The sequence below is a fragment of the Lacerta agilis genome, chromosome 11, assembly GCF_009819535.1.
Source record: "Lacerta agilis isolate rLacAgi1 chromosome 11, rLacAgi1.pri, whole genome shotgun sequence".
Lineage (NCBI taxonomy): Eukaryota > Metazoa > Chordata > Lepidosauria > Squamata > Lacertidae > Lacerta > Lacerta agilis.
The window spans coordinates 20880801-20900830 of NC_046322.1; the positions used below are offsets into that span (position 1 = coordinate 20880801).

General features: G+C 42.6%; 1 protein-coding gene across 1 annotated transcript in view; it reads left to right on the plus strand.

The window, feature by feature from the left end:
• The window catches only part of ITGA2 (integrin subunit alpha 2), a 58775-nt gene that overhangs the window by 16622 nt on the left and 22123 nt on the right, over positions 1-20030 (plus strand). The window contains exons 2-14 of the mRNA XM_033163930.1: positions 1885-2008; positions 4965-5074; positions 6758-6849; positions 12358-12472; positions 12584-12711; positions 13352-13500; positions 14034-14184; positions 15661-15826; positions 16080-16153; positions 16401-16539; positions 17903-18048; positions 18270-18413; positions 19146-19349. Coding sequence (XP_033019821.1) covers positions 1885-2008; positions 4965-5074; positions 6758-6849; positions 12358-12472; positions 12584-12711; positions 13352-13500; positions 14034-14184; positions 15661-15826; positions 16080-16153; positions 16401-16539; positions 17903-18048; positions 18270-18413; positions 19146-19349 — 1742 coding nt within the window. The remainder of the gene's footprint in view (positions 1-1884; positions 2009-4964; positions 5075-6757; positions 6850-12357; positions 12473-12583; positions 12712-13351; positions 13501-14033; positions 14185-15660; positions 15827-16079; positions 16154-16400; positions 16540-17902; positions 18049-18269; positions 18414-19145; positions 19350-20030) is intronic.

Here is a 20030-nt window from a genome sequence, read left to right on the forward strand (position 1 = left end):
TGGGAGGAAATGGAAAGGAAGCCACTTTCAGATAAACATTAGGACAGACTTCCCAACAGGAAAAGCAGTTTGACTGCCTTGGGAAGTGTAAGGTTTGCGTGATGGTGCCTCATGAGTAATGGAGCAGGAGCCCAAATAGTCTTTTGCAGTTTTATTGTGCAAACTATTTACAGTGCAGAGCTACAAAAAGCATGTCTGTCTCAGTCGCTGGCAGAATCCGGGAGTGGTGCCTTCCAGCTTCTCCCCCAGCATAATAACTTTGGCATCCCAAGTCTCCTCCTACCCTCCTTGCATTTCATCCCTCTGCGCGACTGGGGTCCTGGAAATGGCGTGCCTCCCTCCTGACCAGCTGGCCGAGGTGAGCGCAGGGTCTCAGCAACATCCCCAAGCCCTCTCCCCGCCAGGTTCCCTGTTTGTGGCTCCTGGTTAGAAGAGGCGCTGGGGCTCTCAGTGGCATCTCTAAGCCCCCTCCCTGCCAGGCTTGTTCCTTCCCTCTCCTCCCCACTGGAGGTGTGGCGGCTTTCCCCGCTGGAAGAGGTGTTGCTGCTGAATTGGCGTCTGGGCTCTCTGTATGCAAACGGATCCTCTGACCCTCCGTTCCCCTCAACGGGCCAGGAGGCAGTTCCCTGACAGGAAGCAAGCTCATCTCTGTTGGAGATACTTAAGCAGTGGCTGGACAATTATATTTCAAGGATGTTATACACACATCCTTCACTTACAGAGTCAGAATTGAGCAGGGGTCAGCTCTAACATTTTAAGACTCTATGCATGCAAAACCATCCCTTGAGGCACAGTGCTGTCACTTCCGTTTTTCACATGAGGAATTGAAGCCAGTGTCTTTGACCATGCTCATCCACTTACAGAGGTTATTTTCAGGAGTACAGAGGCTATTTATTCAGAAGTATATCAAACTGAAATACAGTGGTACCTTGGGGTACAGACTCTTCAGGTTACAGACTCTGCTAACCCAGAAATAGTACCTTGGGTTAAGAACTTTGCTTCAGGATGAGAACAGAAATTGCATGGCGGTGGCGCGGCGGCAGCGGGAGGCCCCATTAGCTAAAGTGGTACCTCAGGTTAAGAACAGTTTCAGGTTAAGAACGGATCTCCAGAACGAATCAAGTTCTTAACCTGAGGTACCACTGTAATGAGAATGACTTTTGTTTATAGCCTAGGTAGGCCAGAATGATTCATATGGATTAAACAAATCATATTTTCATTCCTTCGACACTGGTGGTCTCTGCTTCTTCCAGTACACTGGCATGAGTCCCATGAAGAACTACCACCAGACAGGCTATCCTAATCCAATGCATCACAGCTCCCTGTTTCCCTGCTGCACTCATACACTTTCCATAAGCTTCATTTTCAGGGCTAGGGTCTTTTTTGGGTTTTTGTTTTTTTTAGAACAATAAAAAAATCTGCTCCAGCTGCTATATTCAGCCCCAATACCATTTGTGGGAATACACTAATATGCCATGCCCTGCTTGTGGGCTCCCCATGGGCATCTGGTTGGCCGTCTGATATGAACAGAAGGTTGGACTAGATAAGCTTTTGGTCTGGTCCAATGAGGCTCTTCCTGCGTTCTTATGCTGGTGCCTTTCCCAGCACAGTTGTGGAAATGAGATATATACCCACAGTGCTGTTTTTCTAGGAAAAAGAGTTGCCGGAATTCACCATGACTGAGGCCTTGTTCTCTTATAATGGCAATGGCACTCACCTAAGTGGTGCCAGAACTGAGTTCCGGTGAGTTCTGGCTCAAAAAAAAAAAAAAAAGCCCTGTATACCCACATGCTGAGCAGAACTGGCATGAAGAACCATGAGTACGTTGGCTTATTTTCTTAATTGTTCTATTATGGTCATATAAATTACTCTTCCTCTCAATAGGCATCTTTGAAAACCGCTGTGAAGCATACAACGTTGGGCTCCAAGGAGCAAGAGTATTTTCTGGCCCCTCGAGTGAACAATTCGGATATACGGTCCAACAGCTTTTAAATCAAGAAGGCAAATGGTGAGCATTTCCTGTTCTTCATTCATAGTTCAGGGAGAAAAGTGAAGGGCAGCTATATTAGGAACACAGGAAGGTGCCTTATACCAAGTCAGACCCAGCAGCCCATCTAGTTCACTATTATCTACACTGACTGGCAGCTGCTCTTCAGGATTTCTGATGGGTGTCTGGGGATCAGACTTGGGAACTTCTGCAAACCGGTTGGTTATGTAGGGGATGAGGTAATCTTTCAGGATACCTGAAAGATACCTGCCCCAGTGAGCAGTTGAGCTCAGGCTTCTCTCTCTGACCCTTAGGGCTCTCTCCAGGCCACACATCTTGCTAGCTCATCTTGCCTTCCTGGAATGTGTCCTTGAACTATGCTGATGCCTCTTGCTTGCCTGAATAGAGGGAAGTGTGGGGGCATAGGTGTGTGTGGAAATTCTACTTCTGCATGCTGGAAATAAGGTATACTGGACAAAGGCATGTAATGATCCATCTACTTTTGCCTCTGGCCATGCCAGGACTGGCTTGCAGGCCCTGGAGGATTGTCCATGAGGGACAGTCCCTTGGACTGTAAAACAATGCTTTCCACTCCTGTGCTAAGGCAAACTACCATTGAATGCAACCCCTAGTAATGCTAATCTGACCTTTTGCTAATATTTTACCACATAAGAACAACATATTGAAAGTGGAAGTTTTCAGAACTAGAACTGTTGAATTTAAAAGTCTAAACTTTTTAGGTGTTGGTTTTTGGCTTATTCAGTGAGTGTTTCCTGATTGGGCCGCCCTGGCAACAGAAATTAACTGGTGCTTCTAAATTGCATCACCTTGGCTTGTTGATTAATTTCTTTGTCAACTTTCTTCTTTTAAACAATGGAAGGAAAAGAGAAAGGAGTGCCAACAACTGCAGATTGCAAAGGATTTAAAGTTGACTTTGTGCCTCACCCATTTCTGATTAGGAGCTACGTCATAATTTGGCTCCTACAAGTAACTCATTGTACTTTCATCATCTCCCTCCCACGGTCTGCTGTATGTTTGCAGTTGCGTCTGTTTAGTTCCTAAAATTCAGACCCATTAAAAGAATATTTAGTGGAATGATGCTTAGAAATGTGACTAATAGTACTCCACAGTAGTATTGTACATTTAGTCATAGCATTGTGCAAGGTAGGACAGGAAGTTCATAGAACATCAGGATCAGAGTATAAAGTAAACAGCAAGCAAGCCAAATTATATGAGAAAGGGGAACTGGTGACCCTCCAGGTATTGCTGAAATGCAGTTCCCAGCGTCTCAGATCATTGGTTATGCTGTCTGTGAGTGATGGGCATTGAGAAGGCAACAAAATCTGAAGGCCAGAGGTTCCCCACCCTGAAATAAACAAATACAGTGGTACCTCGGGTTACAGGCACTTCAGGTTACAGACACTTCAGGTTACAGACTCCGCTAACCCAGAAATAGTACCTCGGATTAAGAACTTTGCTTCAGGATGAGAACAGAAATTGTGTGCCAGTTGCACGGCGGCAGTGGGACCTCAGGTTAAGAACAGTTTCAGGTTAAGAATGGACCTCCAGAACGAATTAAGTTATTAACCCGAGGTACCATTGTAAGTAAATTTAGCTTCTGAGATTAACTGCACTTAATTATCTGTATAGATATGGAAACTAAGATAGATGTTTCCATATTATTTTGAGATCTCTCTCTCTCTCTGCTTTTAAAAAAGTCATGTTGTTTTTAAAAACTTTCAAGCTATTTTATGTTCTTCTGTTCTGGATTTAAAAAAAAAGTTTCACAAACTGGAAATCATTTTAACCAACAGAGTCATGATTTGGTCTGAGTGACCATGTGGTGTAGGGAGAGAACTTTTTGGGGGTGGTGGGGGGGAGTTTTCTGGGTGTTAACTTGGAAATAGTCACAGTGACAGATTTTCCAAGTTTCCACGATTGGAATAGTAAGTAACTTTTACTTACTAGCGACTTCATTGTTTGCATAGCAAAGATTTAACCCTTCTTTGCAGAGTGGGAGGTGTGCCTCAAGTAATAATTATATTGTCACTAATGCCTACTCACTAGGGTCTCAAGCCCTTGGTGAATTAGGGACTTTCCCTACATATGAAGACAGGTTCTAGTGCATTGAGTGGACGAGATCAATAGTGGGTCCAATGGTCAAGAAGGCGGTTTCTGCATGGGCTGTAGAGGGAAGGGGCAGATGGGGCTCATCAACCTGGAAAGGTAGCACATCTAGGAGAAGGAAAACTCTGATCCTAAACCTCCACAGCTTTGTGGGATATCTTCAGGAGAAGAAAGGGCTAAGGAGTAAGCTACACAAATTGGGAGTAGAGTCCCTAAGACGGTTGAGTGGTGCCTTGTACACCTCCTTCCTGCAACTCTTGCAGCCCAACTGGTGCCAGTTGTATTGCTCTGCTTTCTTTTGGACCACATCAGTGAGGCTGAGAGTTGGGTCTTGTCATCTAGGCAGCCCAGGACCTCCATAAACACTGCCCAGGCTTCTGCCCCAGAGAGATCACTCTGGTGCTGTTAACAAAGCGGTTTGACTTCACCCATGGAGGCGCACTCCATTGTCTCTTGAGATGGATGGATGCCAACAATAATGCCTGCTCCCTAGTTGACGGAAGTCGCTCACACAAGTGAAAATGAGGTAGTAAAATTGGCTAGATGTTACCATGTAAAAGATGGCCTGAAGGAACGCAAAATTATAAATACATTTCTGTCATATGATAAATACTCAGTATGTTGCATGACATATATTATGGACTACAATTCCCATGATTCCTGACCATTGGCTGTGCTGTTGGGAATTGTGGCCCATAGCATCTAGTGTGCATCATGTTGACTACTCATGTTTTACAGAGACCAAAGGAATAATCATAAAGATAATTACTGTAGTAACATTGAGCTGTTTTAGAGTGGAGTCTTTCAACTGAAATGACCATACAGTTGTAAAGATATGTCTGTTTTCCAGGTTGCTTGTTGGTTCACCCTGGAGTGGATATCCAGAAAACAGAATGGGCGACGTCTATAAGTGCGATGTTAATCAACCGGGAACCCAATGTTCAAAGATGAACTTGCAGAGTAAGTTCTAAATTCAGCAAATAAAGAATAAATTGTATAGCCTGCCTTTCTTCCCATGGACCTCAGCATACGTAATCATCATCTTGATATATTGTACTTCTTATTATTATTTCTTATCCACCCAAAGTTGGCTATAGCATATAAAAACACAATGCACTACCCATAATTGCTAAACAGGGATGGCTCTGCTGTCATCTCTACATATATGTAGGCTCAGTTCTATTTAGAGACTGAAAACCTACATTTTGTTTTGTGAAAGATCTGCACATAGCATGTATGGTCATGTATTTTGGCTGCTGGGTGCAGGAATAAACTTTGAGCACATCATCGCAACTGCTTGGGGGTGGGGGATGCCAACTCGAATTTCTGCACATGGCAGAAATCTATGAGAAATCATGAATGGGGTAACTGTGCCTCTGAAGGACCAGGTGCGCAGCCTGGGAGTCATTTTGGACTCACAGCTGTCCATGGAGGTGCAGGTTAATTCTGTGTCCAGGGCAGCTGTCTATCAACTCGCATCTGGTACGCAGGCTGAGACCATACCTGCCCGTGGACTGTCTCGCCAGAGTGGTGCATGCTCTAGTTATCTCTTGCTTGGATTACTGCAATGCTCTCTATGTGGGGCTACCTTTGAAAGTGACCCGGAAACTACAATTAATCCAGAATACGGCAGCTAGACTGGTGTCTGGGAGCGGCCGCCGAGACCGTATAACACCGATCTTGAAAGTACTTGGCTCCCAGCACGTTTCCGAGCAGAATTCAAAGTGTTGATGCCGACCTTTAAAGCCCTAAACGGCCTCGGTCCAGTATACCTGAAGGAGCGTCTCCACCCCCCATCATTCTGCCTGGACACTGAGGTCCAGTGCCGAGGGCCTTCTGGCAGTTCCCTCACTGCGAGAAGCCAAGTTACAGGGAACTAGGCAGAGGGCCTTCTCGGTAGTGGCACCCGCCCTGTGGAATGCCCTCCCACCAGATGTCAAAGAGAAAAACAACTACCAGACTTAGAAGACATCTGAAGGCAGCCCTGTTTAGGGAAGCTTTTAATGTTTAATAGACTATTTATTTTAATATTCTGTTGGAAGCCACCCAGAGTGTCTGGGGAAACCCAGCCAGATGGGCGGGGTATAAATTATTGTGTTGTGCTCAGTAGCTCAATGTGTTTAACGCAAACCAGGGCATGAGGGCACATGATGCAGTTAATCAGGATTGAGTCTGGCTGGTGTCTGCATGGGAGATTCCCTGGGAACCTCGTGTAAGATATCTTGAGTCCTATGATGGAAGAATTGTGGGATCTAATGACAGTACTAAATAAATAAAATACGTAACATTCTGTTACTTAAAATAAAGCTTGTTACATGATTTATCCCGGCCTCAAATGGTAGTCAGAACAGCAAGGTCCTAAATTGCTCCCTGTGCTGAGTTTCTGGGGAAATGCAACTTCATGAATGGAGGATACTTACCACAAACAATTTTTCTAATAGTTCACAGATTATGCTTATTAAGAGAGCACACTTGTATTGTTTTAGGGGATTGTATGGGACATAGGTAAGAGATAGCATCAAACATATACAGGGTTCTGGCTGCTTACATTGAAAATGGCAAACCAGTATATTTTTTCATACATTGAAAATGGCAGCTTGAATTTGTCTTGAATGTGTGTATTGTTGTATTGTGTCTTTTTAGCTTTCGCAAGTGTCCCAAATGCTACTGAAATAAAGGAGTATATGAATCTAGGATTAACCCTAGTAAGAAACTCAATAACCGGAGGATTTTTGGTAAGTACTTGAGATGCAATATAAAATATACCTTGTTTGGCAGTTAGTGGTGAAACTATAACCTTTCCCGGCTTTTCTTGGGTCACTTCTTCAGTACAGTGTATTGTTCATCCAAATGAGTTAAGATATAAATTGTAGTGATAAATGGGTTTGCTTCTACGTACATATAATGTCAATCCTGGTCCAACTACTCTGGCTGTTAATTAGTTTCTAGATTCAGTGTGCTGGTTTTGACCTATAATGCCTTAAATGGCTCAGGACTGCCTCTCCGCTTGTAAACCGACCCAGAGCCTGCAATCACCATCTGAAGCCCTTCTTTGTGTGTCTCCTCCATGAGAGGTCCAGAGGGCGGCAACATGGGAACAGACCTTTTCTTCGGTGGCTCCCCACTTTTGAAATGCTTTCCCCAGGGAGGCTTGCCTGGCACCCTCACTACATACCTTCAGGCACCAGGCAAAAACATTCCGCTTCTGTAGCATTTTAAAATTGTTTCCTTTGGAGGAAGGACGGTATAGAAATCTAATAAAATAAATAAATAAATAATAACATTTCCCTCTAATTTAATGTTTTTTATTGTCTTCTAGTCGGTTCCAGACAAAGACTGGAATTTGATTGTTGTTTTCCTGCTGCTGTAGGTGTTGTTTCATTAGCTCATTGTTTTCATATTGTAGCATTGCAAGCGGCTGGTATTTTATTGTACGTACTTTTGTATGTTTCATTGCATTCATATAAGTTGCCTTGGGATCCTTGGAGTGTAAGGCAATGAATAAAGAAAGAAATCATAATCATTGACCTAGTCTAAAATCCCATATATCTTGTAGTGGAGGAAGTGATTAATAATAATTGCTCCTCTCAGTGCTTTGCTGCTTTTCAGAAGGATCATCAAATTGCAAAGTACTTATCTAACATTTCCTATCCACAGTTGAGAAAAGCTTTCATGGAATTAAGATTTCAACAGATGTCGTCTGCTTATTTGGATGGCACATATAATCATGAAGAAAGCAGCTGTTAGGGTGGTAACTAGTGGGACAACCTGATGGGACCATTTGCCACCAGTCCTGAAAACACACTGCCTACCAATGAGCTATTGGAATCAATTCAGTTCAATTTCTTCTAGGAATTTCAGTTTATTGTTTCTGGTGGTTTTCTAACTGGGATCAAGCCTTGCAAAGCCAATTGTCCTTAGATAACAGAAAATAATTGCAGCTAAATATTTGGAGTTTTTGTTGGCAGGGAAGAGTTTGAGTTAAACTTCTTTTCCTTCATCTAGAGTCTAGACTTTAAAATGGGATTCGTTCTTGTGCATATGGCACTATATAATGCTGACGCACAAAATTTACAAACATTTAAAACTGTGATCATTTTCAGAAGCATTCCCTGTGCTTGTTGATAATGAAGTCTGAAATTATATTCCGAGAAAGCTTTTAGTGCATATTATTTGTATAGTCTTGAGAAGCGTATTCAGTGTGTTGAGCTTGCATGCTGCAGATGCAACAAAAACAAGTCCCTTATGACTTGTTTGCATTATGCAAAATGTTTCCTATGCTATACAGACCAGTCTAAAGCTGCTCTAACATTTGTGGGAATTGTTTTTGTTTTTTTAAGCGGATGTACCAAAGAGTTATGCATATTGCAATACAAATATTTTAAATTTTGAACATGAATACACAAAGGGAAAGGGCTAATGTGCTGATGATATAGGAAATCAAGACAAGGCTGTAATTTTATCCGTGGCATGGATGAAAAATAGCCATTTAAATAAAAGTTTTGCAGGAGGCATACTATGAAGGCTCTGTGTTCCAAAATTCCTATCACTGCTATGCGCCAACTCATTCATGTGCCTATTCAGCAGAAATCATCCGGAAGGCAAGGCGCTCCAACACACCATTGCTGTGCACATATCTGAACCAACAGACCTTTACATTGCAATCCAATACCCATTTATTCAGAAGGAAGGCCCATTAAATCCAATGGGACTTCCTGCCACGTAAGCAAGTATAGGTTTTCAGCTATAAATGTAATTATACTGCCTACCCTTTCCATACAGTTGTTGCCCCTGCTTTTTAATTATTATTATTTTTAAAAAAACAAGTGATTTGATCTACAATATTGCAACTGAAATACTTTAATAGAACTGCAGTCCAGAATCTGAAGCAGCTTGCATCACCATGCCTCATGGAAGGGTTGCCTCTGTTTTATCTTGCAGCCAATGCAATAAATAACTACAACATTATTGTGCTGTTTCTTGTGCTCCAGATATTTTAAAAGAGGGCTGGGGGAGCTGTGGCCCTCCAGGTGTTGCTAGACTACAGCTCCCATCATCCCTGATCATTGGCCTTGCTGGCTGGGGTGGATGGGAGTTGGGGTCCAGTAAGTTCTGGAAGGACGCAGCTTTCCCATCCCTGTGTTAAAACAACAAAAGAGCTTAAGGACACGACCCTCAATATGCTTAACAAGGGAGTGACCCCCCACGGAACTCAGTGGAACTTACTTCAGGGAACAATACTATAGGACTGCACTGTTACAATGCAATCCTATACACTCAGAAGTGAGTCCCTCAGACTACAGTGGGGTTCACTGGGGTGCTAAGGATTGTAATCTAAGTGATCTGTGAATAAGAAAAATGTATATTAACTTCCTTTCTAAGGGAAGAAGCAGGACATTTCCCAGAAAGTATTGCTGCACAGGAAGGAGTAAATGTAACCCATTCTCCAACAAAGCAGCCTTCCCCAACATGTTGCCCCTCATCTGTTTTAAACTACAACTTCTATCAGCCCTAGCCAGCATGATGGAAGCTGTGATCCAAAATATATTGAGGGCACCAAGTCGGGGAGGGCTGCAGGAGAGCTATAGAAGAATGTCAGACTTGCAGAATACTTTCGCCCAATAATTAATTACACCCCTGATTGTAGATTTGATTCGGGGGGTGTGTGGCTACACCTACAGCTGTTCTTGGGCTTTTACAAAGCATGGCATGATCTGAAAGGTTAGGGCTGAACTTGTTTATTGCTGGTCCTCATAAAAAAATCCAGTGAATTGAAGTAATGGAGAACTTACTAGTATAAGCTCGCTAGAATGATGCCATCTTCTGGCCAGTTCCAGTTAATGTGAAAGAAATTTCAGGGTGGTGGGGAACTATCTATGGCTGAGACAAACGATTTCAGGTGACCTTTACTGATTTGAAATGGATTTGGGGTGTGGGGGCATGAAAGATTTAATGGAAGTGCCCTTCCTGGTTTTTTCTGCTGCCTGCTTGGGGCTCTGGTGGTGGCAACAATCCTACTCTCCACTGCTGATGGACATTTTCCTCCTTTGCCTACAAGATGCCAGAATTAGGGCAAGAACTGTTGGCCTCATTCTGATTTGGCTTCATGCCAATACCATCTGGACCCAATTTGAATGAGGACAATGTATCCTGCCCTCACTCTGTGGCTTGTGAGTATGATACAAAATTGTGCCCAGCAGCTGAAGGAACGTCAGGGCTGCTGTTGCTGGTAAGTGGGGCAAACATAATCCCCACTTGCAGAGTCTACTAGAAATCACCAAAATGGGGCATCACCTTTCACAGGTCTTGAACAGGGTGCTGAAGTTGTGAGGCAACAGTGCAGCTTAACCTAATATCTACTTTGAGATGCATAGCTTTTTACTGCTCTGCAAGTACATTAGAGTTGGTTTGAAGAGTTTGGATTTGATATCCCACTTTATCACTACCCGAAGGAGTCTCAAAGCGGCTAACATTCTCCTTTCCCTTCCTCCCCCACAACAAACACTCTGTGAGGTGAGTGGGGCTGAGAGACTTCAGAGAAGTGTGACTAGCCCAAGGTCACCCAGCAGCTGCATGTGGAGGAGCGGGGAAGCGAACCCGGTTCACCAGATTACGAGTCCACCGCTCTTAACCACTACACCACACTGGCTGTGTATGTAGTTGGTATGAAGTACAGAGATGGTAGCTATTTTAGATTCCTAACATGTGTGAGCAAGACCCAAGGGCTGTGTTATTTGCCGCTAATATACTGTATTTTAGGTCTGAAAGGCTAAGGCTTCTGATTATCAGGGATAAAAAAATTTTCTGAAATTACTCTCCTGGGAACTGCTGTGATAAGAATGAACCAAATGGTTTTCAATGCAGGCTTGGATTAATTTCCAAAGTATTTTAGCTCTAGCATGATTTGTGGATGCAGCCAGTATGCTAAGAGGTGAGGATCTCCTTTATCAATGTCTTGAAGTATGCAATGTTTATAGTGTTGAACTGAGAAATGTGTAGTGTCATGCCATAGCGTCAAGGACTAGTGCAGCAAGCCACGCATCGTTCAGAGCCATTTATCATGTAAAATGGTTCACTAGATGATCATTGACAAGGTGCAGAAAATACTAGCTTAAAGGCCTCTGTCAGCCATACAATCCTGCCTATCTGCTAATATCTGTTTCAGGGGGTCCTTCTCGAAAGCCCACCATTACGTTAAGCTAAGCTGTTGGTGTGACCTTCTTGGTGGTGGCCCCAGAGCTATGGAATCCCTTCCCATTGACTGGTGCACATTTGTACAGGCATTTAGACCTTCCTCTTCAGTGTTGCCCTTAACTGAGATTCTTATTAACAGGTTTTACACAGCAGCTACTTAAAAGTATACCGTATGCTTGGTAATTGAGGCTCCTGTGTATTGCCCTGCTCTTGCATGTTGAAGCCTGAAAAAGTGATGAAACATATTTTAAATAAACAGCGGGGATCCAATGCTTAACTGAACCTGGAACCACTAACTGATTGAAACCTATGGTCTGGCTTAGGGCTCAGATTTTGCCCTTACAGGAACTGCAAAACCAGGTGCAGATTCCCCAGGAATTGCACTTTGTTCACATTTGAATTATTTGTTGCTTCAAATTGCAGAATGCACAAAAGCTATGCATTTCTTACAAAGGAGACACAAAACCTTTGATTCCTGAGTATGCTCAATATTAGAAGCTATCCAATATACATGTCAAAGATACATGTAGAGACGCAGGTGGCGCTGTGGTCTAAACTACTGAGTGTCTTGGGCTTCTTGATCAGAAAGTTGGCGGTTTGAGGCCCCACGACGGGGTGAGCTCCTGTTTCTCTGTCCTAGCTCCTGCCAACCTAGCAGTTCAAAAGCACACCAGTGCGAGTAGATAAATAGGTACCGCTGCAGCGGGAAGGTAAATGGCGTTTCCGTGCACTCTGGTTTCTGTCATGGTGTTCCGTTGCACCAGAAGCAGTTTAGTCATGCTGGCCACATGACCCAGAAAGCTGTCTGTGAACAAACGTTGGCTCCTTTGGCCTGAAAGCGAGATGAGCACTGCAACCCCATAATCGCCTTTGACTGGACTTAACCGTCCAGGGGTCCTTTACCTTTGCCTAACATGTGGAGCACTCGTGCATGGGTGGTCCAGCCATGTATTGCGGGAGAGATGCACCTTCCAGTGCAATATTTCTGTCCCACATTTGTTGTAATAGGTGCTTCTAAAGACTTATTCCTCCTCTTCTTCTTTTTAAAGACTTGCGGCCCATTGTGGGCACAGCAGTGTGGGAGCCAGTACTATGCAACAGGGATCTGCTCTGAGTTTGGCCCAAGTTTCCAGATCATGAGAAGTTTCTCCCCTGCTGTGCAAAGTAAGTACTTAAGTATGATTCAGTAAGCAATGCACTTGCTTTAAAAACGAGACAAGAGACCATGCTGCTAAAGTAACTGGCTCAGACTTTTTCTATCCCCTTCTTTTGCAGAATGTTCTTCCCCCATAGATGTTGTGGTGGTATGTGACGAGTCAAACAGCATTCATCCCTGGCATGCTGTATCGGATTTTTTGAAAAAGTTTGTTCGAGGTTTAGATATAGGTCCCACAAAAACTCAGGTGCGTAGAATTGGGCCACGGGGGGTAGGGTCAGCAAAATGAGGTGCCATGCCTTATGGGGGTGGGTACAGCCCATTATGTATGAGTTGGCAGTGTAAATCTTCATTTTTTTAATGTTAGGGGTGGGGAACATGTGGTCGTCCCCCCCCCCAAGATTCTGCTGAATTTAGAACTTCAATCTTCCCTGACCATTGGCAATGCTGGCTGGAGTGTCGGGATACATAGAGTGTTGTATAGCTCAGTAAGTCTGCAGGCTTGAGCTTTCATGTAAAGTAAAGGAAGCTGATGCAATAGACCTGCAATCTTACTGTGTCAGAGTGACTCAGCAAAGTGGGCCAACAGATGATTGGCTGTTGTCTTGTATTAAAGGGGAACCTGTTAAGCAGGGCGTGGTGGTGTAGAGTGGAGTCAGAGAGAGTGAGAGTGAAGTTGTCCTAGTATGAACTGTCTGTATGTATATAGCTCACATTAAAACAATACTGCACTAAAGAACCTGTGGCTTTTGCACTTCTCTGCTACAACGCCGTGGAACAATCTGTGACATGGAGCTGATGGGAACTCGAGTTTATAGATGTATTGCACTGATTTATTTAGTTAGTACTGTAATACTTTTTCCTCTTAATTTTATCTGAAATTTTAGGTAGGCTTGATTCAATATGGTGTTTACCCAAGAGTAGTGTTCAACCTGAGTACCTACCAAGATAAAGAAGATGTTGTACATGCAATGTCAGAAACCTTTCAGGATGGAGGGGTCCAAACGAATACATTCGGCGCAATTGAATATGCCAGGTAAAGCACACCGAATAGCAGCTGACACTCAGCTAAATAGAGATCCTCTTTTTTATTTAAAACACAACAACTCTATCACTGCCATATCTATATCCATATCTGTATGTGAGAGTAAATTAAAACAATGTTTGAATACTACTTTGAATGCAAATGTACTTGATATCAGCTAAGGGTTTTGTAGTGACGCTGTTTTTCTGCAGCTTCACTCTGTTGGTGGTAAAAGTACTAAGTGAAAGCATGTCTAAAAAGCAGTATTTGTACATAGTAAATCACACATGCCAGTGTGGTGTAGTGGTTAAGAGCGGTGGACTCGTAATCTGGGGAACCGGGTTCGTGTCTCCGCTCCTCCACATGCAGCTGCTGGGTGACCTTGGGCTAGTCACACTTCTTTGAACTCTCTCAGCCTCATCCACCTCACAGAGTGTTTGTTGTGGGGGAGGAAGGGAAAGGAGAATGTTAGCCGCTTTGAGACTCCTTCGGGTAGTGAAAAGCAGGGTATCAAATCCAAACTCTTCTTTTCTTCTTCCTTACAGACGTAACGCTTTCTCAAAAGAAGCTGGTGGGCGGCCAGCAGCCTCTAAAGTCATGGTTGTTGTGACAGATGGTGAATCACATGATGGCTCGAGTATGCAAGAAGTGATAACTAAATGTAATGAGGACAACATCACTAGGTTTGGCATAGCAGTAAGTAAGGCTTTCATTATTGCGACTGTAACTTTAGCCCCTCCCCTTACTTTCTTTAATGCATGGATTACAAGGGGACTAAAATAATTGTGACAATGAGTCTAGAATTTGAGGAATATTCATAAGGGATTGGGTGGAATTGTTTGAGTCACATTTCCATGCAAACCTGCCTAGTTCACACTTCCCAAACCAATAAGCAAGATGCACTACACGCAGGTAGATTTTGATCTACCGGTAGATCACTGGACGTCTGCGGTAGATCACTGGTAGATCATTGGCTCTGGCTCTCCCCAAATAAGCTGAACAACTGTGGCTCCCCTAAAAAAAGCTCAACATTTTACCTCCTCCCTGAAAAGCTCAACAACTTTGACCCGACCCCCCCCCCCAAATGGGCCTTCCTCCTTCCTTAAAAAGCTCAACAACCTTGACCTGAACCCAAAAAAAGAGGGTAGATCACTGTCAGTTTTTAACTCTGTGAGTAGATCTCAGTCTCTTGGGAGTTGTTCACCCCTGGACTACAGCTATCCATCAGAACCCAAACTGTGCAGAAAGATTCATGTACACGGGTATCAGTGAAACTATCATACAAAATTGCATTATATTAGGAGAACTTGCTTGTAAACATGTATATATTTGAGATAGTTGCATCCATATATGTACATATTAGGAGAAATGTGAATGAAAATGCTTTTGAATTTTCACGCATACTTTTGAACCAAAAATTTGCAAATTGGTGCGGAAATGGGGTGAACTGCACTTTTAAGATTGGAAAAATGGGAAGCACAGAGAAACTGAAACTGAAATATATGTTCATCCCCAATATGCATTTGTCAAGTTCATAGCTCTATAGATGCTGCATTCTTCATACAGAACTCTTCAGTGTGGTCTTCTATATTCATTTCAGTCAAAAGAGATGCTTTGTGTATTCATCTCCACAGTTATCTTTTTGTGTGACACACTTAATTGTAACCTCGACAGCTGATGGTAAAAACGTTAAATCTAACCACATCAGGAAAATGCCACATTTTTAAAAGTTTCCCTGATTGTGGTTCACACAAGGAAATAATTTATAGTGAGGCACACGTGAAGCAATATTGAGATCTGCACAGGTACTGAAATGTCCTTCAAGTGCATTTAGCTATCCTTTTTTCCAGTGTGACCTTATCAGAGAAGTACGCGGTACAGAGACAGAAGTAGTAACAGGAGGCAGAGGTAGTAAGAAAAGTGTGATTTCCTTTAGCAAGTCACTTCCCCTCCAAATGCATGTACCCCCCCACATGCTCACCACTGGGTTAGCATGTGGTGACTGGGTAGACAGCCCTTTTCACCTGATCTGCCATATCCAGTAGAGGTTGTGTGAAGGGACAAAATGGAGACAAAAATGTTCTGTAACAAGTACATAATCATTACAAATACAGATGTATCTGAATGCTTCTTGTTAAAATTCACATGATCATTCTTTCTCTTTTTTTCAAGGTATTAGGATACTTAATTAGACAAGACATGAAAATTGAAAATTTTATCAAAGAAATCAAAGGAATTGCCAGTGTTCCCACATCAAAATATTTCTTTAATGTGTCATCTGAGGCGGCACTTTTAGAAGAAGCAGGAACGTTGGGAGAGCGAATTTTCAGCATAGAAGGTACTAAAATAAAGAGTTTCCCTTTCTACTAATCAATCTTATCCCGGACGAGCTAATATGTTACTTTCCAGATGTTGCTGTATTACAAACCCCCCATCATCCTTGGCTTTTGACCATGCTGGCTGGTTCTGGAATCCAACAACATCTGGGGAGGCACAGGTTTCTCACCTACTGAATTCAGTGTGTCACGAAATTTATTTGTTACTGGGGTGATAGACATACGAGTAAACATCATTTCTCCCCCCCCCACCAGGTACTGATCAAGGTGATTTATTCCAGATGGAAATGTCACAAGTGGGCTTCAGTGCCTCATACTTGCAGCAAAAGGTAATGAACAGCTTATAAACCAACACCGCATTAACTTACATTACCAACAATACTATATTTTTTTTTCCTTGAAGAAGAAACTTTTAGAATGGTATAGAAATACAAAACGATAGAAATGTATAAGTAGAGAAGTATATTGAAAACTACTTGTGTTGGGGATGTGTCATTGCCTCTTGTGTCATTGATTAACTGAAAATACCTGAGTATGTTTTAATTCCCGTTTGCCTTTGTTTTGCTTTCTCTTAAGGAAGTTCTGATGCTGGGTGCTGTGGGGGCCTATGAGTGGACCGGAACGGTGGTACAGGAGACAGCAAAACAAGCTACTATATTTCCCAAAGAAGCATTTGAAAAAGTTTTGCAAGACAGAAATCATACCTCCTATTTAGGTGAGGATGGTGGTTCAAAGGGCAGAGTGAAATATTTATCAAATGTGCTTGGATACTCTTTATCACATTCCTGCTTTAGAACTGTGGAAAGCCAGTTAAAGATTTATCATTCCAGAGCATTCTTTTTTTAGATACTTGAACTTGGGAACTGTTGCCAGAAGTTTCAAGCATTCAGTATGGGTGTTAGGAACTTGCTTTGACTCTTATCTACATGCCTTTTGAAGGAGAGAGCCTGCAGACTCATGGGGGTCCTTGATAATTCATGTAGTTTTCAAGTACAAAATGCATCTCATAAGGCAGTCACTTCAGAATTATATTGGCAAGTGATAGAGAATTCTATTTCCTGATTTCTATGATTAAATATTCTAATGGGGAAAACATTATGGACTTCAGAGCTATTTTCTTAGATGTTACCAAGTCCTATATGCATCCGTAAGCTTGCTAAAACTGTAAAGAGTTCTCAGATCAAGACTCTGGACAAGAAATAATCAATATAGAAATAGTGGAGGCAAAAGCTATAAAATGGATTATGTGGCAGCTAAGTAAGGGCTGTGTCTGGTGGATAACTTTGCGCTAGCAGAAAGCACTTCCACTCACAAAAAGCAGGACATCCAATTTTTGCCAATCCCTCTTACTTATTGCAGCCCCTCTCCCCAAGCCAAGACCTGTACTGTTCCAGAGGATTTCAAAGAAGCCAGAAACAGCTTTTCAGCAGATACAATGGGCTTCAGGGAGTAGGAAATATTGTCAAAATTGGGTACTTAAGGTTCCTAAAGCCCAGAGTCTGGGAAAGAAAAAGACCCATAAAATCATGGGGTAGTAAATTGTGTATTTGTCAAACTAGAAATAAAGTGGCACTCCACTTCCTGGTCCATTCAGGATAAGAATGGAGGTCCCCCAGTGTCTCACATAAGGGCTATGGAGTCGTCACATGTGTGTTAATAGTGCTGCTGTGCTTGTGTGTCTTGACATGGGTCTTCCTGAATGCAGCTGTGTTCCACATGACAGAGAACATGAAGCTGTATGTAGGGGGGACAAAACACCCCCAGCTCCATTGTTCCATCTGTTTCAGAGCCTGGCATTTAATGTGAATGGTCCCATATCATCACTTGTCCTAAAATATATGTATCAGAGTGGTTAGGTCAGCCAGCAATGCTCCCTGTGAAGTTTTTTTTTTCAGTAAAGTTTGCAGCTAATCAGAACCTCCTTTCTGTAGCTGGACCAGAAGTCATAAGGACCTTGGCATGCAGCAACCGAAATAGAATCTACATTTCACTTTTAGAATACTTTTCATGCTCAGTTGCCTTTTTGAACAACTGCACCACTGTTACTTGATAACGATAACTATGAATTTCCTTTTCAGGTTATTCTGTTGCTGTTCTTTCAGCGGAAAACACTGTATATTTTGTTGCTGGTGCTCCACGGTCCAACTACACTGGCAGAGTGGTGGTTTATGAGATTGATGCCCACGGCAATGTAACTATTGTTCATTCTCAAAGAGGAGAGCAGGCAAGTGCAGAAGTTAGCATTGAGTTTTCTTGTTTGCGTTATATATGTATAAATGACACAGGCACTTGCTGCCGCGAGTAGGGTTTAAAACTGGTGTTTACTTGCATTACGAGTTTCCCTTTCCAAAGTTGTGTATCTTGTCTGCACAAATCCGACTACAGTGTGTGGCTGTAACTGGCACTTACATGCACCGTCTGATAAAAAATGTTCTATCATTCCAGATTGGTTCCTACTTTGGTAGTGTACTATGTTCCGTGGACGTTAATGGAGATTCAGTAACAGATGTGCTCTTGGTTGGCGCACCAATGTTCATGAATGAGTTGAAAAAAGAAGAAGGGAGAGTCTATATGTTTTCAGTCAGAAAGGTACATAAAATATATTGGGATGCCAAGAGAGTAGCTCAAAGCTCTGATGTTTTCCAAAAGACTATGGATAATCCAGAAATTCCATTTGGCTCTCATCCATAGCACATGGGGTAACTACATGCATGGATACCTTTCAAAATGTTTGAAATTCTACTAATGGGCAAGGGAGAATGGGGAGATGAAATCCACTCCTTGTTACTCCTTGCAAATAGCTGATAAGTGTTTTTAAGTGTGTGTTTTTTAAAAATAATAACAATTCAAGCTTTCTGCACATTTGGTGAGCTCTTGGAATGAATGGAGCAGCACGAGACCCATTTGAACACAATATCCTTCAACCCACTGAAGATGCCTTTCATTTAAACAGTCCCCTTGCTTAGTTGGATCAATGAGCCTGGTAGAATGACTGCACTATTTGATGCAGACAGCAATAATTACTGATAATATTGGGAAGTACCGGTATGCAGAAGCTACTTATCTTAGCAATAATTCCTGAGATGCTTAATGGAAAGTTTTTATTACTTGTGTCTGTTTTTAGGACTTCCTTTATAGTTGGCGCAACAAAAATAGAAAAGGGAATAAGAATTTCCACATCTGATTTTTCTATTTTGTAAGAACTAGGGAATTCCATTTCTTTTTCAAAGAATTGCATTCAGGTTCAATAATATTTGTCTAGTGTGTTTCATAAAACTCTAATGCAAGATCCCCCCCTCTTTCTTTGACCTTTTCTCTAAGGGCATTTTGGGCAAACAAGAACTTCTAGAAGGCCCTCAAGCGACTGAAAACGCTCGGTATGGATCTGCTATCACTGTTGCCTCAGATATCGATTTGGATGGTTTCAATGATGTGATAGTTGGAGCGCTACTAGAAAACCAGAATGCTGGTGCTATCTACATTTACAATGGTAAACAGAGGACAATACACACTAAATATTCCCAGGTAAATTACTTTTTTTACAGAATGCTATCTGAAGCGCAACATCAAAAAAACTAAGCTCATGGCTACTGGTCCCATCACCTCCTGGCAAATAGAAGGGGAAGAAATGGAGGCAGTGAGAGATTTTACTTTATTGGGTTCCATGATCACTGCAGATGGTGACAGCAGTCATGAAATTAAAAGATGCCTGCTTCTTGGGAGAAAAGCAATGACAAACCTAGACAGCATCTTAAAAAGCAGAGACTTCACCTTGTTGACAAAGGTCCGTATAGTTAAAGCTATGGTTTTCCCAGTAGTGATGTATGGAAGTGAGCTGGACCATAAAGAAGGCTGATCGCCAAAGAATTGATGCTTTTGAATTAGGGTGCTAGAGGAGACTCTTGAGAGTCCCATGGACTGCAAGAAGATCAAACCTCTCTATTCTGAAGGAAATCAGCCCTGAGTGCTCACTGGAAGGACAGATCCTGAAGCTGAGTTTCCAATACTTTGGCTACCTCATGAGAAGAGAAGACTCCCTGGAAAAGACCCTGATGTTAGGAAAGATTGAGGGCACAAGGAGAAGGGGATGACAGAGGACGAGATGGTTGGACAGTGTTCTCGAAGCTACCAACATGAGTCTGACCAAACTGCAGGAGGCAGTGGAAGACAGGAGTGCCTGGCGTCCTCTGGTCCATGGGGTCACGA